This window comes from Strix aluco, chromosome 2, assembly GCF_031877795.1.
Source record: "Strix aluco isolate bStrAlu1 chromosome 2, bStrAlu1.hap1, whole genome shotgun sequence".
Classification (NCBI taxonomy): Eukaryota; Metazoa; Chordata; class Aves; order Strigiformes; family Strigidae; genus Strix; species Strix aluco.
In genome coordinates, this window is record NC_133932.1 from 73405381 (window position 1) to 73433376 (window position 27996).

The 27996-nt window shown below is 35.6% G+C and overlaps 1 protein-coding gene across 3 annotated transcripts in view; it reads right to left on the bottom strand.

Moving 5' to 3' along the window:
* MYO16 (myosin XVI) overlaps positions 1-27996 on the bottom strand; it is a 402721-nt gene that overhangs the window by 125729 nt on the left and 248996 nt on the right. For all 3 annotated transcript variants that reach the window (XM_074815323.1, XM_074815322.1, XM_074815321.1), the window contains exons 17-20: positions 5732-5843; positions 2206-2323; positions 1338-1409; positions 586-727 (exon numbers count right to left, since the gene is read on the bottom strand). In XM_074815323.1, the coding sequence (XP_074671424.1) occupies positions 586-727; positions 1338-1409; positions 2206-2323; positions 5732-5843 (444 nt within the window). The remainder of the gene's footprint in view (positions 1-585; positions 728-1337; positions 1410-2205; positions 2324-5731; positions 5844-27996) is intronic.

Here is a 27996-nt window from a genome sequence, read left to right on the forward strand (position 1 = left end):
TTTCACTGAGAGTTATTTTTTGTTGTTTTTTCTTTGTTTCTTGACTGCTCCACTGACACACACTAATGAGCATTCATTTTTTCTAAGAAACCACACTGGGTAGTAACAACACTGAATTTAGCAGATGATAACCTGGAGACATCCAGAACATTCTTAGAACATTTATATTCAGTGAAGTTTAAACATTCATTTGAAGGCCTTTGAACAAAATTCTGTTTTTAATACCCTGTGCTAAGGTCATAGTTTAGGGGAGAAAGAACAAGTACATTCTGCACTAAAAGAACACCAAGCAGCTTTTTGCTTATTCAGAGACTTAGCTCATTCTGTATTGTCAGCTCTTAAAAGGCTATGAAATCTAACCACCAATCTAGATTATTGCATAAAGTACCATGTCCCCATACACAAACAAATAAATAAACAAATGTTACCATGGAAATTATTTGAAGGAATGGCCAGTGATTAAAAGATCCAAGCATCACTGTCATGCTATCAGGAAATGCTTTAAATGATGGAATTATGTTTCTTTTATGGAACTGGATTTGAGTAGATAATGGCACACCTAATAGTGTGTAATGGCACTCCTACCTGCCAGTCTCATCTTGATTTTGAAGGTAGCAGTTGATTGTGTTGATTAAAAAGCTAAATAAACGACCATATAGAGATTTTGCCAAGAGATCCCGGTAAAATTCTGCAATCTCTATAGTGTGCCTCCGTACAATCATGTCCCCTATGAGAGAAAGCAGAAAATGGAGATGAAAGCATGTTGTAAAGCTTGCCTTAAGTAATTTTAGTTACAGTAAATTTAGTTACAGTTACTTCTCCTTTGCCAAACCTATACGTGGTGTTAGTTTTTTTCTGAAGCCTCCAGTGAAAGATGAAAAGACTGTCAACACTTGCAAGATCTTCAGTTTGGAAACATGCACCTTTGTACTTTTTTCAATAGAAAAGGGTATGAGTACCGCTCAGAACTAGCATGTTACTGAAAAGAACATTTTCAAATCTTTTTTTTTTTCCAGGACACTCTTGTTGACTTTAGTTCTTAGTATTAATATCTAACCTGTTTTCTTGACACACTTTTGTAAGATTAATCAAGTTAGGAGTCCATCAGGGTCAGACTGCAAAACTGATTTGCTCCATAGTACAAAGACATTTCTAATTCAGTGGTCCAGTCTGACTTATTGCATGGCAGATAATCCTACACATTCCTCAGAGAGAAAATTTACAAGACCGTAGAAAAAATAAGAAACAAAAATTATCTGCTTTTAAAATTCTCAAAACAGAAGGATCAAAATGCCACTAGGTCTGATCTATGACAATGTAAGCTTGGAGAAGATTACCTTTAAAATACTGAACATCAGTTGTTAAGGCTGAAGCAAGCTCATCTGGTGAAACCTGCAGCATCCCTGCCACTGAAATGTAAAGAGAATTTAAAGAAAGCCTGATTTGTGCTCTACTGCATAATTTATTTTTATAACAGATTTTCTTATATAGATGCTATTTTTGAACAGTGAAAGAACCCACACATTAAAGAAAAGACTGCTGTCATAGGAGTAATCAAAATTAATGAACACATAAAATCGGATTACTATAATCAGCACTTTGTGAAGTTTGAATGTATCTGTATATTACATTACAGCTTTCTTTCCCCTTTAAAGATTACTCAGGACTTTCCCCAGGGCTTGGCAGACTTTCTCTGGTATTGGAGTTAAGGTATGCTACTTATTGACATTCTGTATCCATAAGCCACTTTGAGGAGATTTGTTAGTGACCAAGAGGGCAAACTTCAAAGCATGGAAACGAGAGACCCTTTTAAGACATAGATTTTGAATGTAAGGAATTCAATTCAATGCAAATTGTTCAGCTGTTAACAAGCAGCACAAGAGCATTTTAAAAGACAACTGCACAAAGTGCACTGTACAATTTCTTTTGGCAAATTATATCATTAAATATGACATTGAATTAGATAATTTGCAATACTAGATTTTATTTCATCTCATAAAAATCTGTAGTTTATAAAACATCCAAGTCAATTGGATATTGTCTTCCCACGGTATAACTTATGAATTCCCACAGTAATAACTTATGAATTTTCAGAAGTAATTTTTTTTCTCTCCCTGGAATTGTGTTTCCATCTGTCAGTGGATCCAAGCAACTGTCCTGCTGTGGGACCAAGCAGGCAATGCTCCAAGGTCATGTCCTACTGACCTTGTTCCAGTAGCTGCAGGTCTGACACGAATGCTGTCTCAGCGTCTGTCAGAGCCGTAAAGCGAATGTCTCCAAGATGCAAAATTGCTGAGAGAATTACAAACAGGTTCTCCACCTCCTGCACGTATTTTATACAGAATTAAAGATAAAGAAGAGATCTGTTGGGCACACCAGTGAAAGGCAATGCTTATAAAAAAATACAAATTCTATTTGTGTCATTGGCATTTGCTAAGTTAAAAAGTATTCATGTGTGAACTATTAATAAGATTAGAAATCAAACTGAACCTAGCTAGGACATAAAACAATTTTACCCTTTTTTTTTCTTTTGTTTTAATATAAATCACATCAACTACTGAATTAAGCCAGTTTTTCAGACTATGATCAAAAATACTGAAGTATCTTTAATGGATGCATTATTTCTGCAAGAAATAAATGTATCTTCTCCATAGAGAATTTCCATCAAGACATTTTCTGTATCTGGGAATAACAAGGTTTGTTTTTCCCTCAGCCAATTGCATTCACAAACAAAGTGTCTAGCTCTAAATTGTAACAGGTTGCTGGCAGTAAAAGCTGTAGTTAAGGTCTAAAAAAACCAAAAGCAACCTGCCTGAACCACAGACTTTCCTCCATGATTGCATGCTATGTTCTGATGCCTCTAAGGCTGTGAAGCAGTTATCTAGGGCTAGATATTTCCTGGCCTCATTTTTACAACAGCAATGAGAGAACTAATTTTCTTGTGGTTTTTTTGTTTGGTTGGTTTTTGTTTTTTTAAATTCAAGGAAAAAATGATCCATGAAATATGATCCAAAAATGCTAAAACATGAAAAACATTGTACGTTTTTGGAAGTTTTTTTAAGGTCACTTATGTAACAACGGTGCTCCCTTAAAATTATAAACCAAGAAACCTGATATCCACTATAGCATTACATGGCTTTATGCACAGGAAAGTTAATGGATAATTCTTGAAATATTTTTGAAAAATGATATTTGGAACCTGATTCTACTGAAACAGTAGAGGTGACAGAAGTCTCACTTACTGGAATTTGCAGAATAAGATTAAAAACTACACTACAAATTAAATACTTAGCCAATACTTCCCCTTCATTCTCAGGTGACAGCAATGACTTCCCAAAACACTGAAACCAAGCTTGGATGACTTTTCATCAGTTTTCAAAAGCAACAGGTCAAAAAAAAAGCTTTTCTTATTCTTGTTCCTTTCTCTAATAAATATGCCCATAATCAGAGGACATTAAAAAAAGCTTACAGTCTTTCTGGGATACAGACTACAGCAACTCTGATGCTGTTTAAGCAAGTTTGATTTTCTAAACTACTTTTTAAGACAGGAACTTCAATCTCTTATTGTATGAGATAGATGTAAATACGGCAACAGTATATTTTTCTATTACACAGTACCAAAACTGAAGATTAAGAAAAGAGATATATACAGGCAAAGTCTGAATAAGATAGCTCTTACAATGGAAGAACTGTGACGCTAATATGTCATTCAAACTAGAGTGTTATACCTTCTTGGGAAGGCCTCTTAAGCAAGATGGAATGCACACTTGTACAGCATACTTCTTGTTTGTTAGCTTGTTCGGAACTGGTTTGGGGGTGACTGTACAGCACACAATTGCATCAGGCTGGAATAGCTGTTTCTTCTGGTGATTTTGGTAAGGCCTCAGGTTTAGTTCACATTTCAGATTCTCAAACACTTTCTCATTGTGCTCTAAGATGCATGTTCCCTCAACTTTAAAACAATTTTTTAATAAACATTAATACTTTGCAAGATACCATTACAGACTGCTAAGGAATTTTTACGTAGTTCTTCAAAAAGAGAATCTACTCTATCATTAAATGTGGCTGGATGGTCAAGGAATAATACATACAGACCTTTCCAACTACCTCAGAAGTAATGGGCAGAAATTTTAGATGTGTTTTATCTACATAATCCCCTCTAACCTCCAGCACTGGAGATCAGCCTGCAGTACTCTGGAGCTCCACAGATCTCTAGCCTCCTAAATGGTTGTTCTAATGTTGCCCAGATATAGAAGATCCTTAAAGATGGTTTACACTTTTCTGAAAGGCAAATTACTTCCTTTCAAGAACTCTGAGCAAAGTCAAGTGCTGGATCCAAAAGAATACTCTATGTAAAGTGTTCTCAGACAGTTTCTGCAGGCTTCTAAAACATGATTCATTATGCATTCAATTATTTATTTATGGGCTGAACCTGTTCCTCAACAGAACAGAAATGTTCATGAAAGAGCTAGGAAGATCCACCCATCTGTGAACACTGGGCTAAATACAGAAGTGCCTGGAATGTTTGCTGCTGAAGTCTACAGGTACAGAGCTTGAGCCACTAAGAGTAAGGGATAATTCTGTCAAATATAGCCATATGTGTTCAATTTTGTACATGGCCCTGTTAATATTCATGGCAAAACCTTATTCTATATTAAAAGGTGGCATAGGTTACCAAAGAACATTTGTTACTACCTTTACTAGGGAATACCAAACAGCTACATGATGTACCATCACCACAGAATTCTACCTCACACCTAAATAACATCTTCAGAAAACTCACAGGTTTGGTTTTTTTTTTTTTTTTTTCTGATAGCCCTTGATCCCTTTTTATTACAACTGTTGCCCATCTGTCATCTCTTATGATAATTTAACATACTGTTACACTTTTACTCTGCTTTTTCTTATGACACTAAATATCATGTAGGGGTGAATAAGTTTTTACTTCCTTCTACTGTTGCTTATGCATTTGTTTTTCAGAAGTGTCCCAGCTACAGTGTGCTAGATGGCATATACATATGTCAGGAATATGGGGAGTTTGTTAAATATTCTAGTATCCTGAAGGGAATTACGCAGTTTACATGAGTTCTTACACTCAGCCCTCCATTTCTTCTGATTCCCATCATACCTCTGTTCTTCAGAAACTCTTGATTAACTTTCCAAATTATCTTCCTCATTAGCTTTATAGGATTAAAGACATACATTAAACCTATCTTCTTGTTGCCTTTTTTTTGGGTTAAGTCAGCTCTTTCAAGTTACCCAGCTCTAATTTTCTTTGACTAAATATTTATTTACTTCTTTTCAGGTGCTTCTAGCAAAGGCATTTAGAATGTGTGTTTCACAAAATTAAAAGGGACAGGGAGATAATCAGGAAGAGGGAAAAATTCCTGTGGGTTTTATGAGGTTTCAGTCATATGGGATTTGATTGTTTCTTTTTATCTATGTAATTTAATTGTTCAGAGTATTATACCTTGAAGCTGTTTTGTGAATCTTTAAGAATGAAAAAGATTTACATTGTTGGTGCTGTGTCTAATTAAAAGTGATTACAGTAATTTCCCTGGAGTGAACTAGTACTGTATACTGTTTCAAGGTCTTAACCAACAGAAAAAAACAGAAAGACAGAATGGCACTTCTTTTCTCCACAAAAGGTTATCAGTAAGAGTTCCTTATGGCCTACTTTTAACTAACATGGTGATTTTAGCCACAAATAACATAAGCTTGTGTAACTTACCAGGCTATTGAATCCCATAGCACCCAGAGCTTGCTTTAATATGGCTAATTTCTCCCTGTTTTGAGGGTTGGCTGTTAACATTGCCTCTTCCAGTACAGTCTGGCTTAGATACCTGCACAGAGGAAAAAGAACATATATAGTATTTACAAGGCCGGTGCGCAAACTTTTGAGGTTAAAAGCCAGCTTTGTCCTTCTAACCATGGTTTTTTATGGATTTTTCTCAGCCTTTGGAGGGACCGATACCAGTGACAGAATGCTCCTTATTTCTTTCCTTAAGCTTTTGCTTAAGGCTCCCCCCCTGCCAAATTTAGCCCTACATGTAAGCTAAAACTTCAGCTTTAATTTATACCACTGACAGTTTTGCCATTCTTGCACTACCGGAGATTCCCCTTCAGAAGTAAGATTTGAGAAGATCCTCTGATAATTCTGACTGCTTTAAATTCCCCTCCTGCTGGCTAGGGAAAAGATCAGCTCTTATGTGCCTGATCCCATGATGACCATTCGCTCCCTTAGCAGCTGAATGGGTGACAGGTATACTCAGCATCTCTTAGAACAAAGTAGTAACTAAGTACAGAGAGTAGTAAGTATACAGGCTTTAAGCTCTACTTCTTTGCACACTGTGAAGCAAAAGGAAATTTCACAGACCTTCCCAAAAATAATTAGAAGAGAGAAAGAGAGACACCTAGTGCAGCAGCTAACTCAGGAAAGAAAAAACAGAACCAACATAAAGAGTAGTAACACAAAACAGAATAATCAAAAACTATAATACAACAGACTACTGAAGAGCAGCAATCTAACCTTTACAGTAATTTATTCTGACCCTCTTGAAATATCGATGGGCCAGATTTTTAAAAGTATTCAGGTATCTTCACATAGCTGAAATCACTAAGAATGAGGTGTCTGAATATCTTATGGGATCTGATTTTTATTTACATCATGCTGAGAATGTAAAAATATGTCTTCTTTTGTCATTATCATTAAATTATCATTATTAAAATACACATTCATCGTACAATCTACAATCTTTACAAAGGGCACGTACATCAACAAAAGAATTCCCCACATCTAAATCAAAATAACATCATCACAACACCAACAAAGGTGGACAATTTAGCAACACTCCACCCCTCATCCCTTCACCACAAACAACAAAAATTCCCCATAATTATTCTGCTCTCTAATAATGCTCAGTCCACGATCTGTTACATAAAGATGGGAAACAATGTTAGTTTAATTTCTGGCAATTCTTGTTCACAATCCTATTCTAATTGCACCATAGAGGAGACACTTTCAAAATAAAACTCCTATTACCACAAAAAATCTGGCAATGCTCTAGTAAGGGTGTTAGCTCTTGTAAAGGTGGCCTTTTATGTGAATGTGTGTAGCTTTTAGAAACACATGGAAGAATGATTTAGTGTTTGCACTTTTCTAACTGATAATGATGTTCATGAGGTATATGCGATGCAATGCAGAGCACATTTTTAGTGGATTGATACCAGACTTACCAATGTGGATTTCCCTTGTAGTGATAATGGCATAAATTACCCCAGCAGGTGGGCAGAGGAAGAATGATGGGGAAAAAACTGTGTGCCTGGGTGCATAAGCACTTTTTGCACCCACAGGAGAACTCAGAGAGCAGATATCTCAAGTACAAACAAGCCTCACATCAGTGGCTAAAGCCGGTGAATTAACACAACCTTTGAGAACGTGGGTCTGTGCGCACCACTGCCAGAGCTCTGCACCACTTCCTTGAGGTTACTAAAAACATTAATTTTATCCAGACCAGGAAGATACAAGTGATAGCACAGCTGTCAAATGAGCTAGAGCAGATGATACAAAGTATATGCCAGCTTTATGTTTTTTTTCCTGGGGTTTTTTACATTGTCTGTAGGTTTCAAAAGGAGGCTAGAATACATCTGATACCGAATCTGGCATAGAACCTACTGGTATAAAGGTTAATCCAGCAGAAAATTTTCCACTGTTCTGAACTGCTGTGTGAGCTTATACCAGTTCAGTGTTGTGCATCGTGTGTTGGTGGCATTTTTGATCCATAATTAGGAGATTTACAGCAGCAGCTACTCTGCTGTCAAAACATCCTATTGTTGAATGGTCAGAGGAGTTGGAAGCTTATGGCCATTTCTGCAAAAAAAGCCTCCTCACTGGTGTTCTCCCTAAATAACTCTTTGTCTCTCTCTTTATGTACTGAGCAGGGAATACTCTTTCCTGTCCTGTGAAGAGAATATTGCATGCTTCTCTTCTTTAAGCAACCCCATTTAAGCTGGTTAAAAACCAGCTCTTTTTAGCATAGTTAAAGTGCTAGTGGGTGTCATTGTAGCAAAAAGGTGTGTGAACACTACCAACACATATCAAAGCAGGCCATGGAACAGCAAAGTGGCCCAGAACACTCACTCCCTTGGAGGAAGGAGCTGAGCTGTGATATGAACCAACACGCGTCAGTTCTTGCCTTCAGCACAAGCACTTCTTGCTGATACAGCAGGGGGCAAACTGGGTCCTTGCCAAACCAGGTGCCTGTGGCTCCAACCACCCGTCCATAAACTGCAGCATCTGCTGGGACATGCCTGTTGGAAGAGAATCTGACTTTCCCAGTATAAATCTTCTGAAGATTTAATCAGCAGATGTGCTGGTGCCCTTGGAAATGGCTGCAGTTGGGCATTTTCTAAGGTGTGCTTCCATTTAGAATCAGTTTCCCCTGTCTAAAAGCAATTAAATTCTTTTATAACATGTCATGAGGCCCACTCATTCTCCAAACTATTTAAGGACTAATGAAATATGAAAATTGCTTTGAAGATATGCACATTCAACTGTTACATGTTTATAATATAAAGTATATGCATATTAAGGATAGATTAATTGCATAGAGTACTTGGAACTGTTGATGGATATCATACAACTCCCCCAAAATGCAGAAAACATACAGTGTAGCAGAGTGAGGGTATAATATATACTAGCTGTACAAGGAATCATATTTCTCTAATCATTAAGTTCATTCTACATCAAAAACATAGTGACATTTAGATAGAAATACAAATTATTTTTTTTTGCTTGTAAAACAGTTCCCTGGCATCTCCTTCTTTCCACCTTAAAGGCCCTGAGGATGAAAAGGGTTTGAGACACCCTTTGTATTAATATTACTACTATCACCTATTTATGCTTAAAAACCAAAGTCCAGAACAAATTTTAAATTATCACCTCTTCTACAAAAATAAGGACAGGGGAAAGAGATGTGTCACAGTGCAAAAGTCCTAATAATAATAAAACATTCTTTCACTGCAGATACATCATTATTCCATAAAATGTAGACATTTTTTTTCAATATCTGTAGCTTTCCTCATATTTATAGTGCATTTTTGTCTTCTGACATTCAAATGGCCTAGATAGAATTGCATTGCTAGTGATGAAGAGGGATTAAACTGCTTAAAATTTCCACTGTGAACCTATTATGGAACTTCTAGTTATTATTTTTACTTAGATTTTTGTTATTGCAAACTGTAGTGTTATAGCCATCACATTTATGAAAACCTATGCTGTTACTAGAGTGTGTAATGCTCCTATTAGTTTCCAACGAGGTAGTCTGTGTTCAAATGCAAACCAGACCTGGTGACTCCTGAATTCCTTGTTGCTGAAAATTTTAGTAAAAGAGGTACTACTGCTACACAAGCCGGAGATGATGTTCCCCAATATCTAATGCATGCAGACTGTGCACCAATGGTGCACATAGTTTTATTAGCTTTACTTGCATATCTCTGTGTGCAAATTAATTCTGCCAATGCATATTAATATTAGCTTACTGAAGCTTTAGAAAAAGATTCTCAGATTTTGGCTGAAGTCGAGCCTTTTAGTTGAAGGTAGCTGCTCAGACAAATGATATTTATATCTCTGGTAAAAGTGATGAACCAGTGTATGCAGTTCTAATAATTAACTCCTTTCTACTGACTGTTGAACCATTTGTTTAAATGCTACCATGTCAACATTTGCATCAGACTAGTACTCTCAACAGACAGCTTATCAGCATACAAAACAGTTTTAAGGACGTGTGATCAGTGACCGTTTATTTCAAAAAGAAGAAATGTACTGATCCACAAAATGTTGTGGGTTTTTTTAAGAAGATAAATTAATTAATAATTGTAGTATAGTCACTTTCAGTAAAACACAATGCTGCATTAGACAATTTTTGTCTCTCTGTAAAAGAGACTGATTTTTCTTCTAACAGTTCTAATTTGCAGCATTGTAGCAATCTCATCTATTCTAGTCTATCAAAGAAGAAAAAGGACTAGAAGAAAAAAATCAATGGTGGTAATTTTCCAGTATGTTGCTTATCATAATACACAGTTTTTCAACCGTCATTTGAATGACTTCATAGATCAAATTTTCAGGTAGGGGTGTGGCTGGTGTGTCCAAGAATATAAAAAACTACTTACTATGACATTAAATTCTGTATATATTAACTACCCATATAATTCAACAATTACCTGTTTATCTTATCATTCTCATTATAATTATTACACATCATTGTAGCTTGTATTATTCAACTTCTACCTGCAGTAAAGTTTGTAATTTGGTACATAGATCTCAAATATAAAGAAGAAATACATAGGAACCAATGTCAGCTTACCTGAACAATACTGAGTTTTTGTGACATATGCATATTTCAAAATCTCTTACATAACCCTACTGGTTAAAAACTTTCTTTACAGTAATATTGTTTTGACTATCAGTTTGCTGCTATGCCAAAAGCTCAGCAAAACAATATTTGATTTGGATTGAATTTAAGTTCATTTATTTTCTTTTGAACTGTCACCCAATAGCATTTAGTATCAAATGAAGTAATCTGCCTCACTGAACATAAACAAAACATGTAATTTAATTTCCTTACAAGACAAGCAAAGGAAATAAAAAGTAAGACTCACAAAATTATTACAAAAGGTGAGTCTTTTTATTCTGTCTTTCTTGTTAGAACTGTTATGTTTTTACAAAATCTGTGAAGAGAGAAAATTAAACAAGTTCCAAATTTTATAATTAGGGGATTTAATTGAAAAGAGGGTACTTCTTTTCTGGTTACTGTCTCACAGTCAGCATGACCCAGAGAAAAGATCTGGAGCTTCCCCATTCTATGTGTCAGGTAGTCCATTTCAAAGTGAATTCAAAGCATCCAGAGCATGAGGGGATACTGAACCTTCATGTTTCACACCCCAGGTAAGTAAGTGCTACAACTTCCCTGTTAGCTCCTGGCAAGGCAGAAAAGCTTAGCACAGTCCAATCAGGAAGATTCACCTTTCGGTGGGAAGCTCAAAACCACTACAGGCTTTCAAAAATAAGTTTTCTTGATATTTTGAAGCATAGTCAAAGCAAAGCCAGAAAACGATCACCTTTTGGCCCTGGATTTACTCCCCAATCTTGAAAAGCTGCTTCACATTCTCATCAGAATTCAATATATCTATAAACTTCCTGGCTACAGTCATCAAAGTCTACAGACTGTGGTTATCAGTGTTTCAAGGGAGATCTGAACTGTTGATGTATGTCACATAGGGAACTTTTATGATCTCTAGCAAATAAAGTTTGACAAATAAATGATATTTTGCACTAATCAACTCTTTACACAACTGGAGTCATAAAGTACTTCAAGCTGTATTGTTTATAGTGGTTAAGTGAGAAAAGAAGACCTTGGTACACAACGCTGACCACAGAGATCCCAAGGCTTGCCACAGGGACCTTGTAGTAGCAAGCCTTCCTAAGGACTGTTATAAACTTTGATATTTCACTAACAGAGTAAATAAGGCATGATCAAAACACTATCCCAACACCTAACCACTTTGCATTTATAAAATCTGACACTTGAAATGTTCAAGTATTCTATAAGAATAGCCACTTTATGACATGTACCTATATATATTATTGCTGTTTATCATACAGAACTGTCTGGTTCATTACAGTGGTTCAACTCATATCTGACAATGAAGCTGTCTGAAAGAGATTAGTAGGTTGCATCCACTTCATCACAAATTCCCTTTTGTCAGGACAGTTAAAGTTGGGTTCCAATTAGAGAAGAAGAGAAAGCATGGTTTTGCCAGATGGACACTTCTTTTCAGAGGGCTTTCCTGAAGTAAATACATTCTGTCATGAATAATTAAGGGAATTCTTGGCAGGATTATATCATTAAGTGTTTCTAAGTCCCTATAAAAATTTAAGATAAATCCCTATGATGAAAGACAAGGGATTTTTTTTAAAGTTAGCATCTAGCTGCCTGCTAACTCCTTTCCTGATAGAGGATGAGTGCTGACACAACTGCATTTTGCTGTAGAACTTTCTGGACTATAGCAGGCTTGATATAAGGGAAACTTAATACAAAATTAATTGTTAGTCTTGAAACTTTATTACAGATGATAACTCAGTGCAATAAATGTTGTTTGTGGTAATAAGGATTTCAGCGATCACAGTTAACCTCTTCAGTAAAAAAGCTCTGGTTGTAGGCAAAAAGCTTCATTTTCTAATTGCTTATACTCAGAACAATTCACCCGTTTGAGGTCTGAGAGTATTCTAAAGCTTCTGGTCTGTGCTCAGACTAGAAACAGAGGAAATATCTTTCATATAAAAAGAAAAACACAGAAAAAAAGGGGTTGAATAAGGTTATTTATGCTACTTTATTGGCCAGAGAAAGTGTCAGGGACCAGATGAAAGAACATTTTGTCAAGGAATTAAGCCAAACATGAATGAGTATTATAAAGATACAATTTAACTCAATTGTAAAATAAGACAAAGGGATAACTGAATGTACAAATTCAAGACAGGTAAAGCTGATTAGGCAGTGGATCATCAGAAAACCATTTATCATAAACTAAATGAGAATGAAATATGCTTTGATACTGCAAAAAATCAATCATCATATGTAACACACTTATTTACATGTGCCAATAAGAGAGGCATAAAATACTCAGCATGGTAAAGCTTCAATTGGAATATTCTGTGTGATTTTGGGCATGCCATTTCAGGGAAATCAGGATCAGTCAGAGAAAATCCAGAGGAAAGCAGTAGAAAAATATATCAGAAAAATGACTTGGAGCAAAAGACTTCATTAAATGTAGCCTACAGAAGACTGAGAAAGATATGGCAAAAAGGAAAAGTCCTACAATCCGCCAGTCTTTTGGGCCCAAAACCATGGACGTGGAAATACCACTACTTTACACAGCTGACCTGAGGGACACAGAAGAATAGCATGGTAGAGCATGAAACATATCTTAGAGAAATGAGCCAATTTCAAGGACATGCAAAATGTGAAGGTACCATAATAGAACTAAGACATGAAGATAATTTCCAACACTCACTTCTGGATTTTGATACTGCATTCCTATCAGATTTTCAGAGGACATCAAATTGGGGGGAACAGCCAATATGCTGGAGGGTAGGGCTGCCCTTTACAGGCTGAACCAATGGGCCAAAAGGAACTTCATGAAATTCAGCAAAGAGAAGTGCAAAGCCCTGCAGTTGGAAAGTCCTGCAGTTGGGAAGGAATAAATCCCTGCAGTGATACAGGCTGATGAGCTGGGGAACAGCTCTAGGGAAAAGTCCCTGGGGGCCCCGAAGGCAGTGAGCTGGGCCCAAGCTGGCAATAAGCTCGGGCAGCAGAAATGGCCAGTAGTATCCAGGGCTGCATCACCGGAAGCATTGCCAGGACCCTAGGGGTTGTTTCCCCCTGCCCTGCACTCACAGTTAGACCACATCTACATATTGCAGCCACCTTTACGTGCACGCACACACACACACAATACACAGAAGACATTGCTAAAGTGGGGTGAGCTCAGCGGAGGGCCACCTCAATGGTTGGGGCTGGAGGCATGATGCGGGAAGCTTGTTGAGTGAGCAAGGCTTGCTCAGCCCAGGAAAGGCAAGGCTCCAAAGACACAGACATCCTTGGAGGTTTTCAAGACTTGACTGAACAAATCTCTGAACAACCTGATCTGATCTCACAGCTGGCCCTGCTTGGAGCAGGTGGTGCACTAGGAGCCTCCTAAGTCCCTGCCAAAATGAATTATCCCTATGATCCCATGAAACATATTAAACTTATTTCTCAGACATGCTGGGATTTTTTTGAACCTCATATAAAACCAGTAATTTTGGCCCCAGAAGAGTGGAAGACCAAAAAAAGGTAGGTCTTGAATTGTTGGGGACACTACCTTGACCTTTGAACAGTCCCTAAAAGACAAAAATTGAACATGGCTCTTACAGCCATTAAGATATCTGAGGACAAATAAGTTTTATTTAGAAATTTACAGTGTTTAAAATTTGAAGAGGTGACAGTGTTCTAAAATCAGAACAATCTTAAATATGAGAGCCTTAACAAAGGATGAGTCAAAGTAGGAAGAGAATATTTGTGCACTGCAACTCTTCTGCTTAGGTCAGCAACCCTTTTCACTAGTTTATCTAGTAGTTAAAATAGCACTGCATTATTATTATTTTCTGAGGAGGAAAATGTCTTCTCACCTTGGAAATAAATATTTGGACACCAAGTTCTAAACAGTCTTTTTTAAAATTTTAGAAAACTTCATTTTTAAAGAAATTAACTTAAAAAAAAAAAAATTAAAAGAGGTTTTCTTTGATTTCTAGTTCATAGAGCATGATCAAAGTGTCTGGAAATTTCCTGATGATAAATTGTTCGTATCAGTTTTTCTTAAAATTTTAATATATATATCTTCAAAATATCTGGAGAAATGGTATTATTGGTAAGTCAGAAGATTTCCATCAGTAGTTTTAGGGAGAGCTGGGGCACAGGGCCAAACTCCTGAAATTTAGGAAGACATCCCATGCAAGCTGATCAAAATAATTGTCAGGATACCTGCTGTGACCACCACCAACATCTCCAAGCTAATTCAGCTCAGCTTGATTTTGTATCTAAACAATAAATGCTTTGTACCTTCCACATGAAATTATTAATTCGTTAGTCTAGCAGGTTGACTGAAAAACAATCCTTTCTTGTACAAAAACACTCAGGGAAGATAAGGTTTTTATTCTACTGTTTCCAGGTAAATGTACACTAAATGAATTCAATTTTACTTTATTTAGATCTTAGTTCGTATGTTTTATGAAGTGGGAAAAAAGATAGGGCTGAAAGTCACTACAGAAACTTTGCTTATTCCAAATATCATCCTGAGGCAGAAAATCACAAGTTTAAAGATTCAGAAATGATAGAATCATATTCCTGGCAAGAACTGGGGACATGAATGCGAACGCAGCTAAAACAGTCCTGGCATTAGCTTATGAATCAGTTAAGTTTTCTCTTTTGTTTAGCTGTTGCAATAGATTTTCAAAGAACTTGTCTGTTTGTACAGTAGATCCTGTCTTGATACTAAGAGTTGGACCAGATCTCTGGAGGTCTCTTTCAAACCAAGGGCAAAGGAAAATATTATTTTTCTCTGTTTATATTCCTGTAGTTGGTGAAAGAAAGAAAAAAAAAAGAAAAAAATACGCATGAGAAGAGCTGAATGTCATAATCTGTTCTTTTCTGAGATACCAGGGTAACTGGTTCCTGTGAGGAATTACTTTTATGGTGTGCTTTCTTATTCTGATACACTTGCCCATGTGTCATTTCTCTGCTACTAGTAGGATTTCTCTTAGGTAACCCCTAAAGAAACAGAATAGTATCAACTCCTATTCTAGGACAATTGGCCACACTATCAGTACATTTATTTTGCTAAAAGAAGTTTGAGATCAGTGAGTAAAGAATTCACATGGAAGCAACAAAGAATAAATATTTAACATAAACAAATAACTAAATACAGGACTCTGTATCAATAATTGTTTATGCAATACAAGCCACTGAGGATCATGCTATTAACCAGAAATTCTGGATTTTTTCTACAAATCCCTTATTTCTTTTATAAAAATGATGTACAAATATAAGTCCTAATAGTCATTCACTAGTTGAAAATAGCTATTAAAACCCAGATGCTGACATTTCATATTTATTTATACAAACCAGAACTTTTTTGTTCTCACTTAAAGAACAAAAAATCCACACTTTTTTTTTAATATCATGCCATATTCATGTGGAAACCTGCCATACAGTAATTCTCCAAAACGATTATGGGCTGTCCAGTTAAAGAAATTCAGAACAGAGAAATGAAATCAGGCTGTTTCAAAACATCATCTTTATCCTAGATATGATTTTCTGCATACCTTCCCCTCACACAGAGGTATTCAAATTCTTTGTAATTGTGGTGACAGGCAGGAAATAGAACTGACTTGTCACTTGCTTTGCATGAGCTGGTTGATGAGTCAGCTTTATAGGCAACTGATAGGAAATACTGTGTTTATATCCTCAAGAGAGCATGTCACTTAGACTGAATGGATTCAGATATGTCTATTGAAAGCATTCATATAGTTCTGGTGCTGTAAAGGCTTTTATTACAGCTTGACCTTAATTAAAATGTGTCATTAAAAAATGCACACAAGTATCCTCTTAGTGTTAGCTTCTGTAAAATGTTGCATCAATTGTTCTAAAAACAAACACAGACCATGTACATCATGACATCATATTTAATGATTTCAGGCCACTGGAACAACAAGAGAGAGACTTACTTTTTTCTTGCCAGGTTTACATGTACTGTGAAGTAGAATAATGATTTATTGCACCACTGTATATTGTTCCAATTCAGCAAAACATTTATGTGTAACTAACTTCAAACCCATGCTTCATCCCACTGACTTCAGTTGAATCTTAGTATCACAATAAAGGTTAATATGAAGCACAATTGGAAGTTATCGGTTGACACCCTACATTGAGCTTTGATTCACTATGAAAGAAAGGAAGGTAGATGAGGTGTTTAAATGAGACAGCAGGAGGTAAGTAGTACTGGAGACTTAGACTTTAAGCTGCCCTAAGCATTGCCTACATAATTTCTAGGCACATCACCTTATCATAAATTTACTTCTACAAAATGCAATGCAGTGTTACACAAGGATTCCTGAATTATACCTATACAACCTAGGTGGAGTACAGAAAGCACAATAAGTGCGGCTAATTACCTCAAATGGAACATTGTCCCAACATAGCTATGGTACTTTTTGCTCACCATCACCTGAGGTGTCTCTGCTACACTCCACAATGAGCCACACAGACTTATCTTTTGTCTCCACCTCACTTTATACGAAGTCTAAAACAAAGCCAGTTTTAATTGGACTTTTCTTATCCCAAAATCTTCATTAATTAATGCTTTGTTGCTAGAAAATTCTCGAGAGCCAACATCACAGGAGGATGAAGCAGTATTTCATAATCGGGTTCCAGCTCTAACACAATCAATATGCATGTTATGGGTGTCATTTAATGTGACATTGTATTAAGAAGCATGGATTAACAAGCTAAATCCCTTCCTTCCCCTTATTAGTGCTGCCAAACGAACCATGTACCTGCACAATCATGTGAAAAGCGTGTGGCTTTTGCCTTTGCAGTCCCCATCCCTCCTTCCCATCCAGCTCAGGGTAGTAACCCTGGTTAAGCACAATGGTCGTCACTGAAAATTCAACATTACAAGATCAGTTCCTTTTTACTTTAAACTAAGGTGAAATTACACTATCATCTCAGATACATGTTAGTTCCAGACAAAATAAAGCCATTTATAAACCAATTTTCTTATAACTAGGTCAGTTTACTGCCCTCACACTAAATATTTGTGATGTTTTTCTCTGAAATACACCAAATTTTTCTGAAAGGTTAGCTATTCCTGTTAAATCTCAAGACTTAGTTCAGGTATAACTAAACATCAAACCATTTGCTGAACAAAAGATCGGACTGTTTTGCCAGGCTGAGAATGAGTGACTTCATAGCTTTACATATGTTTTCAAAACTGCTGGGATGAAGGTTATTGAGTGTATAAACCCAAGACATCACCTTTCAAAGATAAATTCCATTCATCTCTACTATATTTACAAAGTCACAGAATAAGAAATTACAACAAACATTTTTATTTCTTTAGATCTCTCACTTGAATATAAGAGGACAATGTATTTTGCTTAGTGAGGAAAAGCTGCCTTGTACTTAGTATTGTTTGATATGTAAACAGGAACAAGATAAAGACAAAGCAAAACAGTTGACATCAATGAAGTAAACGACATTTACAGAACATGATAATGAATAGCTTCTGGCTTTTTCCTCTGAGGGAAAAGGGGCATATTTTACTGCTTTTTTTTCCTTTGTCTCCAGCTTTTAAACCTAGTCCAATCTGAACAAATTTTACATCCTTTGAACGATGTTATGCACTAACACTGAACTGGAATTACTGCTAACCATTTAAGTGCACAGATTTCTGCTCATAACTAGTGCCATAAAGCACCAAAACTGGCATTTCAAAAATAGGAATAATGTTGTTAATGTCAAGAGGTAAAGTATTAGCATAATATTAATAAATTAAACACTGCAGACAGATTTGGTGATAGCCAGAATACAGCTCTTATTTTTATTTTTCTAAACTAAGAAAATCACATGTTAAGACATGTCTTTTGTAAACTGGTTTCACCACAGAAAGCTTATATTAGTCTGTGTTGTTCGGTAAATAGTTTTGCCTTGACATTTTCATAAGACAAAATTTCAAGTAATTCTGTAAGTGTACCTGTACTATGAAGTACATAAGCTTTTACAGACAGTGAATATACTCAAATGAAAAATGCTGAAATACAGCTTGGTCTTTATTCTCAGAAGGCCAAATGTCTTTAGGCTATACTCAGGTACACTTTTTTTTTTTAAAAAAAAATTTTAAATTATATTGATATTCCTGTGGAATATGTTTAAATCAGAGACTCAAGCCTTCTGTTCCTAAAATTACATAAAAATGTAAATCTAGGATAAGTCCATTAAATAAAAAAATGAATGCACAACAGGAGTGACTCAAAATAGAATTTTTCATACTGCAGGTGACATTAGAAGAAATAATAAAGGCAGTATACCTTGTAGCACTGTTTCTCTGACTCATTCAGTATTTTACAGGACAATCACTCAGGAGATCATAAGTCTGTGAACTATCATTTTACAAGCATAATTTTGAAGTTGAAAATACATTGAATAAGAAGCATAATGATGATGATGATAATAAAAAAGTAACGAACATTGAGCATTGCTGAACATGTGAAGAAAAGTCAGTCTGCATGCAAGTGCAAACCGGTCCAATCCATGTCCTGAAATGTTTCAGCAATTGTGTTTGAACTTTTCTCCTACAACCAAGAGTAATTTTGTATTCCTGTGTTCAGACTTACTTTGGCATTAGTTGCCAGGTAGATGTCATTAAGTTTATGAGCCTCAAGGCGTTTCTCCACCAGCGTTTGCTACTTTAAAAATGCTGATTCATTAAATAAAGCTTACTGGGTTAAGAGCCGCAGTATCAGATCTAAACTTTAAAAAGTGCTTTGGGTACCTGCTTACAGCTTTCACCAGTATCCATGTAAAAGGTTGATAATATATTTCAAAACAATTTCATATAACCACTGGTTGTACTTCATGGACCAATTTCAGATCAGCTGATTTACAAGAAGCCCTCTTCTTCCCGTATACGCAGGTATGGCCATGTGCATTCAGGTATGTATACGAAACAAGTAATTCTGAACTGTAAGACCTCTTAACAGCCCTTTAACTTGGCTAAAAAAAAGAGTTAAGGCCCCCCAAGTCACTACCCACTCTAGTGACTTTTGAAATACTGGGAAATACACATTATTTACATAAGAATGAGAGATCTTTAAGAAGGATTAAGATAATTAATTAATAACAGTTATTTACCTATCACAGGTTAGGAAAGTCTCACCTAACACATGAATATGAGTTGGTGTGGTACCTAACTTTACCCACTTATTCTACAAAGCAAGAATATTCTTCCTTCTACTTTAAAGGGAGTAAATATGTATGTATTTATGTATGTAATCTACTTAGCAATCAACCACCCACAATCATTAGTGGCTTAGTGTAAGCAGAGGGTCCTGCTTTTCACACAGCCAGCAAGCTACACAATGGTGAACACAGGGTACAGTTATGGAGAATTCATGGCTGCTCTCCCATGCTCAGCAAGACCAGCCTTGTCTCCCCCTGCCTCGGGACCCATTTCTGTTGCATGTGCATGCCAGGATGGCCAAAAATGGGAACAGGATGGATGCATGTGCTGGATGGATGTGTTTCTCTGACATCTTCTCAGCCCTCCCAGTAAAATCATGCCAGATGAAAGCTCACAAAGGAACTACTTCTGACATTAAATCTCCCATGGTGTCTTCCACTGCCTCTCATAAGGCAGAAAGTACGAAAGACCCATAAACTCTATGCTCAGCAAACCTGAAGCAAACTTTACAGGTTGTACATCGAGAACTTGACTGAAGGGCTGCATCTAAGCAGGCAATCTATGTGCAGAAGTTACACTGACTTTATACACTCTATAAAAGGAACTGGCCTTCCTAAATCAAGAAACTTTGCAGATTTACTTCAGTACTTTCATGGTTTGTGCATCCAAATAGGGCAAAGAGACTTAATGTTGAGTGTTACTGCTAGAATCCACACTGTGTTTACACATAGGGATGTGCAGTTTGTGCAATTCAGTTCTATAGGCAAGCTAGGTTTATATCCAAATATATTATTTTAAAATAAATAAAATAAAATAAAATAAAATAAAATAAAATAAAATAAAATAAAATAAAATAAAATAAAATAAAATAAAATAAACACAGAAGAAAGATGATAGCAGAATAAATTATACCTCAGAGTAGCCCTTTTTTTCCCTGAGATATATGGGAGACAGGAATGGAAAAAGACTGGAGAAGATTATAATTACATGTTTAACAGGCTCCAGAATAAACTACAGAACCATAGAATTTGATAAGGTGTTCCCATTTGTTCCAGTTTTGTCTTAAGGACCAACCTAACTCCATAACAGACTCACTGAAGTCCGTCATAGTACATATTTTATTAGATGCTGCTCCATTCCTCTTAATTGCTCCTGATTGAGGAGTCCTATTTAAACAGGAGATTAGGTCTGGAAATATGGCAAATACACATAATGGAGATGAAAATATAGTGGGAAAGCAATCACCAAGAGCATGACGGAAATGGGGAAAGGACTGCAGGTACAAGAAAGTGCAGATATATCCCTGAGAGGGAATGACTTACAGAGAAGTCACTCACACAGAAGTCACACTTACAGTCAGACATGACTTACACAGAAGCAAACACAAATAAATACTCAGAAATATTAGGATAAAAATGTACAGTCTCTAGCAGTAGGAGTTTTAACACATCTGGATTTGAGACAGGAAAATTATAGAAACAGAGCCTAAACAATTATTTCAATAGAAAAACATATCAAAGAAGGGCCATATAGACTTTCTCTGTGTTTTATTCATTACTGGAAAAATTTTATGACATAGGACAGTCTCCAATTGTTTTCAAACAAATTATTCCACTAAATAAATTATTTTCTTATTTAATAGTATCATTTTCATTATTCATGTTTACTGTGAAAGGCCACAGATTTTTTTTTTACAACTGATTAGCACTGTTCTTAGTCTTTGTAATCCTCATCTTGGGTGAACAGAACAGATCATGAAACTGGCGTCAGTGTACCAACGTCAAAATAAACACTGCAATTACTGTGTAAGTTTAATACCAAGCTGCAACACCAGCTTAGTAAACTGATTTCTACCCATTTAATGATTCGGTTATGTTAAAATTTCATAAAGGTTAAAGCAGAAATTAGAAGGTACCAGCATTTGTCATAAACCATAAATTACACTTCTCTGTAATTACGGTTACAAATGCAGTTTGTTTTCAAATGGTATTTCTACATTGTTTCAGTGCCCTGTTCCATCATTTCAGTCAGCAGAAAATTTCTACTAAGTTTTTTATTTCAGAGGACTTTCTTGATTTGCATAGTTCTTTGTGGAAACTGGATTTGTTCTAATAGTTTTTCTCACTCATATTACTACTATTCAAGAAATGTTGAAACTTCAGCTCAGGTATGTAGAGGCCTTATTAGCACAGACAGGTCACAGACCAAAATCATAGAATTATTTCGTTTGGAAAAGACATTTAAGATCAACGAGTCCAAAACAGTGTGTTAGGAAACACAGAAACTCATACACATTTCTTCCTAGAAACACTCTGAACTACTCCCATTCAGCTCTTCCCAGTGTGACTCCTTGTCTGATCCAGAGTGCTGTTTCACAGATCCGATAAAAATACAGCTTTCTGTGGTTAGATAGGCTAATATATGTGTGAAAATCATTAAGCATCCCAAAAACCCCTGTACTATTTTACATCTGTTGGCTGCCAGTCAAAGGTGACTTGAAACTATTAAAACTATATTTGAAACTATTTTTGTTTACTTTTGATATTACCCACTGGGTACATCAAGTTTCACATCATTTATGTTGTACTGTACTGAACTTCAGCAATAACACTTTGTGCCGTGATTCCAAGAGGTGTGTTATAAACTGGAGATAGACAAGACCTATATGTAGAATAAAGAGGTTCCAAAGATCATCTGGGTGATGGGTGATTCAGTACAAGATATTCCTATGCCATTCTGTCCTGCATTATACTGCATAAAATAATTTTAGAAGCCAGAATGAGGGAGCTGCCATTTTTAGGAGCTATATAAAACTGAGATCCTAACATCTTCTGGTCATTAGTACTAAATTAACATATTCAGAAGACTTTGATTGGTTACTTGTAGGCTTTAGACAAAACTCAGTTTGAGTAGTTATATTTTAACTACAAAAAATCTGTGTGCAAATCCAACAATAATCAAAGGAAATTCTGAATTGCACTAACATGACACAATCAGGTATAAGCTCGGTGTAGAGTTCATTTTGAGTTATGATTAATGAAAGAACTATGGGAAGAAAACTATGCTACACTTTGGGCTGACCTTGCCTGACTTTCCCAGAGTTGGCTACAGTAACTGTAAAGTTACTCCAATGCAGTGAAAAATTCAAACTAGCTCAGGGAGCTCAGTGAAGATAGTAAGTTCAAACAATGGTGAGAGGTATTGTCTCTCTCTGATCTAAAATTAAGTTGATATGAGCTGGGTTCAATGACTGGGTCTTCCATATACCAATAACAATTTCTTAAATGACCCATTTCTGACTGGAAATTCATCTACAGTAATTGTATCAGGATGATTCTAAGAGTGACTTTTGAAATATAAATTGCAGAACTATATTATCACTCTAGATTTATGCAATGTAATAGCTAAGTGGTTTCAGGAGCTGAATCCACTGAATCTCCCCCCACATATGAGATGATTAGCATCCTAGTAAAGTGCAGAGACATATTTTGTACTTAAACTAAAAGCCAAATGATCCCTCCTGCCATTTTTATAAGTGAGTAATCACATCTACTTTTAAGCTAGGGTTTCTACTGCAATTTCATCCCTTGGAGCTACATCCATTTTCAGTCTGACGTGAAATACTGGTGGGCTGCCTAAACAGTCAGCACTTAATTTCTTCAACAGAGGACCAAATTTAACCTCAATATATATATAACTTTCATGGATCTCTGGATATTTCTTTTTTCTAACAGAAGGTTGAATTTGGCCCAGAAACTTTAAGGTGTAAGATACTCATCAACAGAATTCACAACAAATTGGAAAGTCATCTGGTTCATGTTACATTTATTTTTGCATTTTCTTTTTCCATTTCAAACAATTTATTCCAAACAATGTTTTATTGTATGTTTAATTTTCTGTTAAAACTAAGACAGATGTATGTTCTGTCTTCAGTAGACTCTATAGAACACAGTGCTCTTAATTACCGTTTGTTTCCTTCTCTTCGATTAAACAGATTTAATTTTTTCCTGCCTCCTATTCTTTATCTTTCATGCCACAGACAGATTATTCTCCTCTTATTTTCTGAATGTGTTTCTATATCATGTTTACCCCGAAAGAGACAAGAAAGACAAAGCCTCTCTCAATCAAAGACATAGCAAATGGTATCATGCCAAGTCAAATGAAGTAGCTGCAAGTTTGTGGATTAAAACTAAATGTGCAGAAGTAAACTGACTAGAGCTATAAAAAGGCAAAAGTCAAAGTGGTTTTATAAGGTCTGATGTTATTTTTTCTGTTCCAAACTGCTCACTGGCACCAAGAGAATGTAAAATACCAAAGATTACCAGATCTCTGAGTTCCTTTAGGACAATACGGAAATACAAGGAGGAGTGCCTTGGCTCTACTGTACCACTCTAAACATACAATTTATTCCTGAAAAACCATCTCAATTGTTCATTTAAGCATAGTTAGTTCTACACATTCTGCTTGTTAGAATTATGATGGACAGAAAAACAGTTGTTGAAAAGAGAGGTAATTGTAATGAATGATTTCTTTACCTCTGAGAGTTTGCCAGTGGAGTGCTGTGCATCCTCTGCCACTATTCAATCAATATGTATGAAGAAGAATATTACAATGAAGAGGGGATTGTTAACATCAAATGAAAGAGAATACCCAGAGGAATATGAGTTTCAGATTTACACTCTTGAACAAAGCAGAATATCTATAGCATTTATTCTGAAAGACAGACAAATAACAAGTCCACTTGGGACTTAAGACAAAGACACTAAACTAAGTCTCAGACTTATTTTACTACCTTTACTTTGTTAAATAAAAATTATTCTTGGATTTCATGTAAATTAATGATTATTAAACATCATTTAAGCTATATTTTCTTAAAGGATCCTTTGGGAATAAAGCAATAATGTCAAAAGCAGCTAATGTTGAATCTGAAATAAATAAATTAAACATCAAAATTCAAAGCTAAGGTACCTCTGCTTTCAAGTAGAAAAATACTGTTTTGGATATCTTGACATCTAATCAGAATGCAGGTGTGCAGGTGTGTATGTAACTAACCCTGAATTCAGGATGAACCACTCAAAACAACTGCACAGCCAGATACTCAAAACAAATATTGTGAAATAAAGTTAATAGCATAGAGGTATACCTTATGCATGAGGTGTAGGTATCTGCAAATAGAAAAATAACCACTTAATTTGCAAAATAAAGCAGATGGCACAAATGAATATTTCAGTTTTGTTTTGAAAACCTAAGATGTGATCCTGATTATATCTTCTGTAATTGCAATGTTAACCTCCTAGTAATGTATCTTGTAGGTGCACTGTGATGATCTTAGGGAGGAAGTTTTAGTCTACATGGTCCAGTCATCATATCTGCCCTGTTAAAAAACACTGGAAGATTTCTTAGCTTCTGTACACTAATAGACTTCTTAGGATTCCATCTAGCTTTTATTAAAATATGAGAGTCTAAGCCTAAAATATGAGAGACTAAGTCTAAAAGCTTGACTGAACAGAAGTACACGAATAAGAAAAATGAGATTAATTAGACCACAGAGTAAAACTTTAAAAAAACAATACTGGATGCAAAAATCCCCCAACTTAGTCACACTTTGTTGTATTTTTCAATCTCAGATATATCTGAAAATATGTATTGTAAAATGTTACATTAGAATTAAATAAAATTAGTTCTGGTTAATCAGTATCACTTTAAAACATGAAGATGTATCTTAATACAACATATATTTTCTAGTGTCCATCCTCAACAAAACTGAGTTAGTCATGATTATTACTATCCAGCATAACAAATCACACACATCAGCCATTTACTGGTGTTACCTCTCAACTCTTCCTTCTTTGAAGCGTAAAGAACAACTTGAAGATCATGCTCCAAGAGATTAATGGAGCCTGAATTTCAAAGAAAGAATAGGACAAGAAAAAGAGAGCTAAGAAAAAAAAATCTTTTTGGTTCAATTCCTGTTTATTTCTGGAGAGGAAAAAGAATAAAAAAAGTTGAGCAATCTCAGGAACCCTATTTACTCAGAAAACCTGCATGAGTAAGGAAGACAAAGGAAAATTGAAGAAGGTAAAAGTACTGGTGTAAAGACTGTTACCAGTTGAAAATAAAAGAGAAGTGGAGGCTGAAGTTATAAGAGGGCAGAGAAAAACATATTAAAGAGAACAATGTGAAAGCGCATTTTGCTGGAATACATATATTTAATACATGCAGTAAAGAAGGTTCAACCTCAAAAAAAAAAATCTGTGAAAAAATTAAGACATCATAAATACAGGGTAAACAGGAAAAGAATAAATGGCATGCCGTGAAAGTAAACAAAGCAAAACAAAAGCAAAAGACAACAAAGAAAATTTAGACAATTCTTTTGGTGTTGAAATTATTCCAAGTTACATAGATATAAAACTCACTGAAGCAAGTTTAAACCTGCTCCAGAATCTCAGGCAAATATATCCGCTTCTCCTCTCTCCACTACCTTCCTAATAACTAGTTGATGTAGTTTAGCTGTCAGATCTCACTGAAATCTAAGTAAATGGAATTGCCTCATTTAATTCGGAATCTACAGACCTTAAAATAGTATTCTGGTTGTGAATCAGATTTTCACAGTAGTGTTGTATGAAAACAGTTACAAAGCAAATGTTCACAGTTAAAACTTTTCACTAGACAGTTGAAATATAAGTAAATCATATCAGGGAGATGTAAACTGATGGAAGTGTATAATTTTTATGTTATTTGCTACCATGTAATTTAAAAAAAAAAAAACAAAACAAAACAACAATTTTTACTTTTACTTAGGGCTTCACCTATCCATATTCACTTATTGTACTGAAAAAAATTCCAGCAAAATTAACTAAGAGTTAACTCTCTCAGTTTTTCAAACCTGTGTTTGAAATTGCATCTTCACTTTACTTTATTATTTAGAAGGTTTGCCCAGCATGCTTGAAAAGTCTTTATACCCCAGTGGTCCTTTGCTGTCTAGGCATGCTAATATACATAGCTTGCACTACGTGTATCACTGCATTGTCTTATAAGTGTTAATGTATTCAAAATGCAAACTTTTTGGAGAAAAGGAACGTGCTGCATGTAATCAAGCTAGGACAGGAAAACCTTCACAGTACCAAAAAAAATACAGATTTACTTGTTCAACCAGAACTTGAATGTTTGCTTCCAATTTAAGAGACCTTTGGAAGAGAAGAGAGAACATGGAAGAAACAGAGAAATGGAAAAAAAAAAAAATTGAGTATATATAGATTGGGTATGTCTATATATGTGCATGCACACACAAATTCAAAGTATATTACTTTGAAACACTTGAGATATAAGAGAGAAAATACATGTTGCCTTTGAACCTCTAAGAAATATTTTTAAAAATTCTAATGACTCCAGAAAATGTATCATAAAATCTTATTTCACAATAATCTCAGCTTCACCTCTAAACCTCTCAGCTGTTATGCAAATTGTTTACAAGCAGGAGGAAAAAAAAAAAAAAAAAAAGAACTTATTCAATTATATTAGATATGAAATAGAATTTAGCTTGAATACCCAAAGACAAATAACTTTTTCTCAGAGTGCACCATAGTTACTTTTGGCAAACCAAAACTTTTGCTAGAATAATTCCAGTATAATAATTTGAAAATTAACTTTCTATTCAGCATTCATCACAAAAGATGTTGGAGGAAGATAATAGAAAGATTATTGTCTTCGAAAATCACCCAGACATAGTTGCCCAGTCTCTAAAATTCCTTACCCTATGTAAAATTTCAAGTGCACTTCTAATTTTTGAAGGTCTTGGTTTGTGTGTTAGTAGGGTGGTCAATGCTAAGTACAGGAAAATGAGTATAAAGAAGTAGAAATGAGTGATAAGTTATCTGTATGACTTAATGCAAGGTTAAAAAAATAGGCTGGGAAACAAAAAAAACCTGGGAGACTGATTCAGGTTTTTCCTCTTCTTCACTCACATAATTACTAAGAACTTAAATGCCAAAAGATCCATGGCAAAAAAATCTTAGGAGTAACAGAAAAACTACAAATCATTAGCTTAATAGTTGCCACAAGAGGTGTCATCTATTGAAAGTATTAATTAAGTGCAGGTTTACAGGCAATATGCTAAAGAAAATATGCATATTGAAGAAAATATACATATGCAAAGGAGAGCAATTAATAGAGAACTTTGAAGATTTAGCTGTTTATTGATAATGTGGGGAAAAATTAGATATTCCTTAACTCTCATTAAAAATTGATGAAGGATCTTTTATGTTTGTGCAGGTGCCTTGAATGCCCTCTGCCTCTCTCAAGGGTTTAGCTGCCAGGGCTGTGCAAGAAGCCTTGTTGGGGCCCCTCTTGGTTCAGGAGCAGCTTTTGAGCTCAGGTGTTGGGCCTTGGTGCTGCCTTAGCTGCCTGTCCCTGGCCACAGACCCCCTGATGTGGTCCAGCATT